Genomic DNA, 10157 nt, shown 5'->3' with positions numbered 1-10157 from the left:
AGGATGATACATTTCTCTCTGAGCTGCCTCAGTGTTTTTTCTGGGCCTGACAGCCTGGATTGGGAACACTGATGCTGCCATCTGCTGAGGTTCTCTTAGTCTGTGATAAGTACACATCTGCTGGGTAGCAGACACAAGGGTAAAAAAAAGATATTGATTTCTTGGTCACTTTCTTGGCAAAAACACAAGGTTATTGTGAATACTGCAAAGTCCTGTGTGAAAATACAGACGTGCAGCCTCTGCACAACAGCCTGATGCTTTATTAAACATGCATTACCCTGTGTGCATTATCAAAAAAAAAAATCCTCCTTCAAGAATAAAAACGTATTGATGACTTTGCATAGACTTATTTTTATATAGAAAAATGTCATGAAAGTAGACACCATTAATATTAACTTTACTTTCTAACCTGAGCTTTCCATGTTGCACAATTGCTCCCCTGCATCATCATCATCATCATCATCATCGCCGTCATCAGTCTAATGCCCTATAAGTTGCAAAGTCACCTTGCAGGGCACTTAAAAGGTCCGTCCTTCCACGTCCTTCTCTCCTTCCTTTTGCATATAAATCCATGCAGGACAGCGAGCAGCTTTGCATGTAACTTAACTCAGTGGAAGAAGCGAGCAGACAAACCCTGAGAGGAGGTGGAGCTATGACCAGACTCATAAAACCCAAAGCTTATTCTTCAACTCACTGCCAAGGTGACGCGCTGCGCAGCTGACAAATATCTCCGACCTCCGCGGCTTGCACACACACATACATACACACACACACACACATACACACACACACACACACACACACACACACGGAGAGTGGGCATGAACTCAGCCGGGCTCGGGATTTTTTGGTCAAAGTTTTGCTCTCGGTTCCAGATTTCCTCTCCAAGAAGAACCAAATCTGGTCTGAAGTAACGCGTAAAACCCCGCGGAGGACTCAGAGTCGCATAGAAGTCGGCAGCTGCGCTTGTTGTTTGGTTTGCGCCAGAACCTGAGGATAAGTGTGAGCCGCGGTATTGATCTCCGGACTGTACAGGCAGCACTGAGGGGAATATGACAGCTGGCCTGGCCCACTGAGCGGAGTGATAATCGGTGTGAGCGCTTGGTGTCTGTTGAAGTGACCGCACAGCCAGATCATGCAGCATCCTCTGGACATGGGGGCGCATTACTATCCTCCGGAAATTCACCCCGACCACAGAACGCATCGGTACAGGAGTTTCATGATAGAGGAGATCCTCACCGATCACCCGGAGCACAAAGTCTCGGCTCCGACCGGGGAGCTCCTCAAGTTCGGTGTACAAGCTCTGCTGTCCGCCCGGCCTTTCCACAACCAACTGGGTAAGAGAGGCTTCTGAGGAAAGACGAATGAGTAACAGTGTGACTCGTTTCATGCTGGGAAAAAAATTTGAATTGAAGATTAGTTGTAACACAACGAATTATTATTATCAGGCTGTTATTATTGATAATATTGGTTTAAAATTAGGCTTGATAATAAATTGCAAGTAGAGAGAGGCTGTGAGGGTATTGTTTTAAGCAACAGCTAAAGATTTGTAAGAATTAAAGTCAGATACAGGCCTAACTGATACTGACGCACAGACGTGTCTCAGTTAAAGGCAATAACTTCACTTTTAAAGTAATGGAAGTGTAAAATTTTATCTGTAGCCTAACAAGAAAAATAATCAACTGCAAAAAAAAAAAACAAAAAAAAACAAAACATTTTGAATGTACGATTTGAATATTTCGAAGTTCTTAGAGAGCAAGCGTAAAATGAGCACTGTCTGTCGGGTTCAGGATGAGCAGCGCTCCCTCACTGATCCTCTGATAAAAAGGAAAAATACTCAGTGGCAGATGTTACAATATTTACTCACATTCCAGTGCAAAAAATGAGTAGTTTATGTGGCCAAAGTTTGTTTATTTCCTCAAAATGCAGCCCACTGCGCGGTGTTTTTTTCTGAACTGTTTCTGGTTCTCAGTATAATTCCAGGTGTTTACACGTAGAAGACTTTTGACATCTGTTCCAGTTTCCGTGAAAAAAAACCTGATCCTGTGCATCAGGCTTTGATTTGTTTAACGCTGATTAAAGTCGTGTGACATTAATTATATTAGAAATAAAGATCTTAAATCGGAATAGTCCTATGACTGGATTTTTAATGGCACATGATAGTAAATGTGGCCACAAACACCATGAGGATAAATAATAATAACATGATAAAAGACGTCTGATTCTAACGTTTCAGGCCCATCAAATAGGTGAGGCCCCATTGTTGTTGCTGTTTGATATCACAACTGCATGTTCATATTTATTATAAATGCATCACGGATTTTCCCTCATAGTCTACCAGCTGTAGTTGAGAGAGCCGGGATCCCCGTGTGACCTCTGGCCTGTTTAATCTATTTGTTTCCAGTCACATCTAGGGTCAAACGTGCAGTGTTATAGTCCTATAGCCCTTAAAAAACCACCATGAACCAGGGTCTAAAACAAATACCTCTCCGTGTGTATACTTGTTGTGTCCAGTGCTAAAAACCGACCAGACGAGCCTCCTCAAGTTCCCCATGTCCCCGCTGTCCTGCTCGCTGGGCTCTCCGCTCGGCCCCGCTCTGCTATCCGCGGCTCCGGGCCTGCAGGTCGGCGCGGCGTCTCACCACCTGCCGCTGGACCTGCACCTCCGCGGGAAGCTGGAGCACGGAGCCGACGGGGGCAGCAAAACCAAGAAGGGCCGCCGGAGCCGCACCGTGTTCACCGAGCTGCAGCTGATGGGCCTGGAGAAACGCTTCGAGAAGCAGAAGTATCTGTCTACGCCTGACAGGTGCGTTTTTAGCCCGGTTGAAAGTGCGGGGAGCAGGGCTGCAGACTGATGCTGAGGTCCCTGCAGCTCCCCCAGAATATCATGGACAGAAAGCGGCGGCTGTTTGTAGAATAATTTGGATTTATTCAGTCAAACTAAACAAATAAACAATTATAATTAATAAGTTATTAATTCATAAATAAATAGCTATAGCCAACTCCATGTAGTCTAAATGGCATACTTCTCCATGACTCTCCAAAGCAGCATATTTTATAGAATAATGGCAAATAAATGAATTGTTACGATATATACATTGGTCTATATAAATATATGGAGTATGAAAATATTGGGAACAGCTAAAAAAGACAAAAAAAGAAAACGGAGGACATGACCTCATTGTTTTCATTGCGGGTCATAGTTTCATCTAGAAGAAGTTTTGATATTGTAATGCAAAGTAAAATTGTCGCAAGTCGCAGTTTCCCACGTAAGTTCATACTTTGACGACTTGTGGGCCTATATGACGGTTTATTCTGCAGAATCATTAGAAACAACTGAAGTTTTGATTTTCTGCCCAAACAGGGGAAAAAAAACAAACCAAACTGCGGTTTTGTTGGAAAAAATCACTGAACTGATTTGATCTTGAATTTTCATTCTGAGGTTTGATCTGATTGATTTCTTTGTTCCTACAGAATAGACCTGGCTGAGTCTCTGGGTCTCAGTCAGCTGCAGGTGAAAACATGGTACCAGAACAGAAGGATGAAGTGGAAGAAAATTGTAAGCAAAAACATACATTTATTATTATTTTATCATTTACTGTGGTGCATTATTTTAACAAAGGGTTGGTGGGACATGTAGTTCAGAGAAATGAATTAGCACAGACTCAAAATAAGATGTATGGTTAACCCTGCATGTATAAGGACCACTTTAGATGTTTGGCTGCTCAGTTTAACCCTGTTATCTGCACAGAAGATTGTTTACTCATTTTTTACTGGGTTAAATGATGATGTTCTATTCAGTGTGCTCAGATTAAATCGATGAAAGTTATAAATGTTTTGAGTATTTAGAAAAAACTGAATGAATAAATTAATTATGATACTTTAATGTGAAGAATAATTAATTATATATAGCTAATTATATATATATATATATATATATATATATATATATATATATATATACAGTCTGTTTTGGTGTGTGGCATTGTGATGGCCACTGATTCGAGGTTGTATGATATAATTAATCACAGTATGCTGCTGAACCTAAGCCCGACTTTCCTGCTCATGTTAGGTGTTGCAGGGAGGAGGCCTGGAGTCGCCAACTAAACCAAAGGGCCGTCCAAAGAAGAACTCCATCCCCAGCAGTGAGCAGCTCTCTGAACAGGAGAGATCTGTGCCTGATGCCGACCGTCAGTCCGAAGGCTCGAGCACCCACTTAGAAAACACTCAGGAGGAATGACCCGGCCTCAGCCTGCAGAGACTCTCACTCCACATGCAGAACCTCTACCACGCTCACTGTGTGCATCTTTTGGATGAGACCCGGCTCCATGGTGGTGTGGAAGATGTTTGCTGATGCCCCTAATTGCAAACCAAAAAACTCGTAGGCGCTGCCGAAACTGTACAAGGCAGCATCTTCCAACAGACATTGTGTTTCTGTTATAACCCTACCATGCATTCCCTCATGATGAACTTGCTGCTGCTGAGGAGGGAACTCAAAACCTTTGCAGTAGGTCCACCATTTATATTCTAAGGATCCACTCTCACTCATCTGTTTTGCATTCCTTTTGTGTAACTGTGCTATGTTTAATTATTAAATATATTTTCACTAATACTGTTCTCTGTTTATTATAAAGCATACAGACTTATGATATACTTTAATCTGGAGTGTGTACAGTGCAGGTGGATATGATGGTGACAGCATACAGGCTCATCAGTCAAACACAGACCTGTTGACATGGCCCAGGGCCTAATATGGTTACATACCTTCACAATAAGCAAATGTTCTGTTGGTTCCTGAAATATTTTTGCTGGGTAATGAAGTCATATAAAGAGAGAAACGCTTGCATCCAAGCTCATGACATGTTGCTCCTCAGCGTGTATACCAGGAAAACCAGACAGGCCATATGACAAAAGTTTGCAAGTGGTTTCCTGGTTTTTATGTCATTATTATTTGATTTACCATGAGCCATGCGCTTCTTGTTCAGATGTGGATTCACACAGGCTCTGGTTTTTCTGCTGGTGAAGGAGCTAATGAAAGACAGAGTAAAAAAAAAAATCTCAGTTTTTATATTTCTGTTTCTGTCTCTTTTCATTTAAATTTTCTGCTGCAGATGAAGAAATATTAAGTGTAAATATGAATATTAACAGGAGTTGAAGTGACATTAGGCTTATTTGCAGACGGGCCAATAACCAAGTTAATTCTGATTGATGAGTGTAGTGTTATTATGGCAAGGCCTATAATATCCATAACATCCTTACTTCAATCTAACCCAAACAGATTTTTATTCATGTCACCAGCCCGTCACATGTTATATTGTTATATAAGCTGTGTCACAGTTTACTCCCAGTGGTCGTGAGTTTGTGCTGCAGCGGGGATCTGACGCCTCTCTTTTATTTTAGGGATTTATCCAGAATTTGTTCCGGATAAATCCATCGTATTTTTACAGGATTTTCATGTTTTATTTTTTCACAAGTAGCTTAGCTGCAGGTTCGAGCCTACACGCTGTGTTTCACTGTAATGCTGGAGTGAGAAGGTCCATCGGCTTTTCATGGGCAAAGATTCTATTTTTATATATGTTTTCTTTATGACTTTTAAATTGGCCTCACTGAATTTAAACGGGAGGGAAATGATGCGTTCAGGAACAAAAACTAGAAAAACAGCGAGCATCGATTTATTGTTAATAACCGTTATTTATTATTGTCATTATGCATTAATACACGCATTCAGTCTCTGTAGTCTGAGCTGTGTGTGATAAAGAGTCTTTGTGTATCAGTTTGTGCTGTTGTTCCCTCTAATCTCACTCAAGTGTTTGACTCACAGAGAGAGAGAAGACCTGTTTTATTTTCAGCAGGTTTTCATTGAAGTGGAAATTGAAAGTAATTGAAGTGGCTGCAGCCACTAAGTATTTTATTCATCGGCCTTTTTATTTTATTTTATTTTACTTTTTTACCGCCACTAGTGAGATGTGTGTGCGTGTTTTGTCACTCAGCCTCTGGCCTCAGAAAACAGCCGATGACATGAACACAAACTCAGCCTACAACTTTCAAATGAACGCGTCATGTTGAGGGACCCGGTCCAGGTCTTCTCTCTTCTAACCTGTCATTACACCACATATCTGTGTGAGTCTGGATTTAAGCTGCAGGTTAAACAGACAGTGAGCTTTAATCGTGGGGTTTTCCCTCTCAAAAACTCTCCAGGCTCTGTGAACTCTTACGGGTTGTTTCTTATTATTGGGCCAGTTCTACATCATTGGAGGATTTGGTTTGTAAGTATAAGGACTCAAAATGCGTCCGTCACATAGAGACATAATTGTTCCCTGCTCCAATGTATTTTTTACCCAAGTCACGATGACATTTCTACTTGATTTTTTTATTTTCTGATTATCTTTTAATAGCATTTCCTCGGATGTCCCACCGCGGCCCCTGACCCTCTTTCTAAGAAACAAACAGTAGACAGTGTGAGTCAGTGTAGCGGACCATTAAAATAAGGTCACTACAAACCCACTGTGACGCAGCAGGATTATCACAGGTCCTGAAAGCGCAACGCAAACAGACCCTATTAAAAAACTTCGTTAACTTTCCCCTTCATGCAAATATAATGCAAGGCAGCGTTTACGTCCGACGCTCTGCTGATAGAAATGGTGGTTAAAATATAAATATTCGACCTATGATAGCTTACTATTCTAATTCTGCAACCAAAACAATTATTAAAAAGAAACAGGCCTCAGCGGGCACATCAGAATAAGTGTTACATAGACCCGATCAGGTTCAGTTTTATAGGCCCATAAAAATATATAAATGAAAAAACAAAACAAAAAAAACCCAAAAAACAGCTTTTGGTTTTGCTGTTTGTTGACCTTAAAAACAGTTTCTGTTAATATTCTGACATCAGCCGATACATTGATTAAATCTAAAATGTGTTGGACGCATGTTGTCTCTCTCTCTCTCTCTCTCACACACACACACACACACACACCGTGCGTTTCAAGACATATGTCAAAGATCCGACAGATCAGATAATAAGTACCTCCCATCACACCAGCGCTGAAGCTGCAGGATAAAGATGCACAATAAAAATAAAAAAATGAAAAATAAAAAAAACACGATTGAAAAAAATGAATGATTAATATTTTCCCACCGTTCTGCACATTTCAAATGTTTCAGCCTGTAAATGTTCTAAATAATTTACCATCACTATTTTTTTTGTTGTTGTACCAGAAGTTTGTTAAGGGAAAGCCATGGCTGAAATGATTTGCTTCTTCTTCTATTTGCTTCTGCACTGAGGTTTCTTTCCCACAGTTTTACTCTGGGCCTGATGACCTTGAGGTGAAGGTGTTGTCCTTGATGCCTGAAGTGTGTGGGATCAGTAAGCAGCTCAGCTGTAATGTGGCCAACATCAGCGCTCCTGTCTGCATGAATAAAGCGCTATAAACAAAAGAACAAAGCAAGAGAGCCAAGAGATCATTTACTTCAGAGGAAACGCATCTTATACATGTCTTAAACTTGAAAATTAAAGGTCTCCGTCCCCCAGTTCAGGCTCAAAACACACAATTTGGTGTTTGAAATTTGCTCAGGTTTTAATCTGCATCAACACACATTATACTTAGATTTTTTCGTGTTTTTTTACTGGGCTTATTTTTTCTCAAATTGTTTATAAAGATACATTCTCTGTACTTTTCCTGTAATCACTGTAAAATGACTAGCCTGCTTTCATCAGCAAGGTTCAGCATTAACAGCAGTAATTTGAGTGTAGGCCTAATTATCACAATGGATGCAAAGTAAGGAATCTTAATTATGATTAAAAAAAACATTAGTATTAAATTACATATAGTGAATTATTGCACAGATGAAATAATCATCACCTAAACTATGAAATTGGTTCATATTATTTAAATTAGTTGCACTCAGCTGAAGTACAGCGATGTCTCTGAGGCTTTATAAACTCTCAATATTCACTTTCACTTTACAAATTATAGAATCCAGATTCTTAAAATACCTGCTAATTATCTTTTTTTTTTCCTCTCAACCTGCACCTTTCTTTTACTTGGTGGTCTTGTATAACAGTTTTCAGTTTCACCCAAAGATCCACATGGACATCTGCAAGTCACCCCACCCACCTAGCCACCCACACACACACACACACACACACACACTCACTCACTCCCCACCATCATCATCCAAGCAAATGGCTAATCAGTCCCTGCTCAGAACGTCAAATTGATGTCAAAGCTTAATCATATGCAGATTAATGACAGGTTAACCTAAACAGCAGAGCTGAGGTTGGCAAGAGAGTCACAGCAATATGAAAAAAAAAAAAAAACATGAGCACATTTCAGAAATGCATTTATTACTGTTGTCAGGTTGTACTGTGCATGAGGTGAGTGTGTGCGGTGGCCTTTGTTCACAGCTGTAGGAGGCTGGATGATGCAGCCTTCATCCACGTGCACAGTCCCTCTCCTGGGCTTTGAACGGGCTGAGTGTTGGACAGCAATGACTTCCGACATAAATTACAATCAGGAGGAAGAGTCAGCCGCCAGGAATCTGCAGATTCGGAACGTCCATGCTTGACGCAATTTAATCATTAAGGGGACCCTCTGTGGTGGCATGATAGTGCTCTGGTGCGAGCGATGAGGCTGACCCCAATTTTTGAGAGCGGGTGTTTATGGAGTCAAAAGGTCTGTGCTTAGACAGAGCCCAGGCTGGGGGTCTGGAGGGTTTGGGGGGGGGGCAGCGTCCGCACAGCCACGCACAGGAGAATTTCTCCACGATTAAAGAGCCCCTGATTAATCTAACGTATGTGCCAAAACTGCACATGCGGCGTATGATCCCAATTAGACTGAAACCCAACTCTGTGCAGGCCCAGCTCCACATTAGCTCTGCCATTCTTCGCTTTGTTTTCCCTGGACCTTCCCTGACAACATGCCTTTTCTATCAGACGGTTGTAGATGCTATTTGCACAGATAATTCTAACTGGGCGATGTTGATGTTGAGGGTAGGTGTGTTATCATTGTTCAAAATGCTTCTGATGGAAATGCAATAATGAGGCTTAGATGTGTAACAACTGAAGAGAGACTCTCCTCGCCAAACTTTCCAGAAGGTACAGCCAGCATGACAGAGTCCATTCAAAAGACTTAGACAACTTTTCAATTAGTGTGTCAGTGTCATAGATACAGTGTCTGTTGCTGGGGGCTGCAATAAGAACATTTTACAAAAATGAAACAGTGTAGCTTCACTTTGCCTTTTTCTTCGTTTCGTATCTGAACGCCCACTTTCCCCACTTGTCTCTCTGACATTGTTTTTCATCCTGTCTCTCCCCTGTGTGTGTATCTCACTCACTGACTGGAGTCACTGTGAATGGCTGAGCAGCATCACGTGACCAGTACAGGCTAGAAAAACTTCTTAAAAATTGTCAAATTCTCAATGATGTATAGGTTATAGGTCCGGATCCAGACAGGACAGGGCCTGGGTCTGGACTGTGGTCCGCCTATTACTGACCTCTGATATATATATAACTTACTTAAATTTTATTCATCGAGGACTTCTTAAAACACAGTTAGTGCTTTACAAAAAAGCAAAATACAGCAGAAAAGAAAAAAAATAAAGCACCATATGCAAAAAAAAAAAAAAAAAAAAAAAAAAAGCTCAGTAAAATTTTGATTTTTGATACAGAGTAACTCTATCAATAGGTATTTTGGGTCAGAGGCAGAAATTTTTTTTGGGGTGAACTTACCTTTTAAATAGGAAGTCAACAAAAGCCAGACAGATTTTTCCTGATGCCATGGCTAACTTTTGTTTACCTTCAGCAATGCAACAGTCATGGTGTAAATACGTTCTGTTAATAAAAAAATTTGATGATTCGTTTCTTATGTATTTTTCAATTTTGCATGATGATCAATTATCCTGGTAATCACCTGCAACTGCATTAACATGTGGTGCATTCACAGACTCCCAGCTTTATAAATAGCCCAGTGTGACTCCCATTCATTATGAGGCTGGAGTCTCAGCGGTACGGGGAGACATGAAGTGAACCACAGAGCAACATTTGCAGTTTGAAGTGATGGGGAATAAAGTCCTAACTGTTTCGCTCTCTACAACAACTTGTGTCTCTGAGTGAGCACTCACCAAGGGCTGCTGTTCAAAGTTTTGTGCACCCAGAC

General features: G+C 40.9%; 1 protein-coding gene across 1 annotated transcript; it reads left to right on the top strand.

Moving 5' to 3' along the window:
- Window positions 1-409: 409 nt before the first annotated feature.
- Window positions 410-4623, top strand: barx1 (BARX homeobox 1). The gene is made up of 4 exons (XM_071495268.1): window positions 410-1337; window positions 2515-2806; window positions 3475-3559; window positions 4073-4623. The coding sequence occupies exons 1-4, from the start codon at window positions 1136-1138 to the stop codon at window positions 4238-4240; spliced, it is 747 nt and encodes a 248-aa protein (XP_071351369.1). The 5' UTR covers window positions 410-1135; the 3' UTR covers window positions 4241-4623.
- The last annotated feature ends 5534 nt before the right edge of the window (window positions 4624-10157 follow it).

The sequence above is a fragment of the Trachinotus anak genome, unplaced genomic scaffold (assembly GCF_046630095.1).
Source record: "Trachinotus anak isolate AG129_WGS33_773 ecotype Australia unplaced genomic scaffold, CSIRO_AGI_Tana_v1 ptg000013l, whole genome shotgun sequence".
Taxonomy (NCBI): Eukaryota; Metazoa; Chordata; class Actinopteri; order Carangiformes; family Carangidae; genus Trachinotus; species Trachinotus anak.
Note: the sequence above shows the minus strand (reverse complement) of the source record. Positions and strands in the feature narration are given on the sequence as shown.

Excerpts from the sequence above, each read along its gene's own strand:
- barx1 (XM_071495268.1), top strand. The coding sequence starts at position 1,136 with ATGCAGCATCCTCTGGACATGGGGGCGCATTACTATCCTCCGGAAATT. Across the intron at positions 1,338-2,514 it reads GCCTTTCCACAACCAACTGG|TGCTAAAAACCGACCAGACG; the intron begins GTAAGAGAGGCT and ends TGTTGTGTCCAG. Across the intron at positions 3,560-4,072 it reads GGATGAAGTGGAAGAAAATT|GTGTTGCAGGGAGGAGGCCT; the intron begins GTAAGCAAAAAC and ends TGCTCATGTTAG.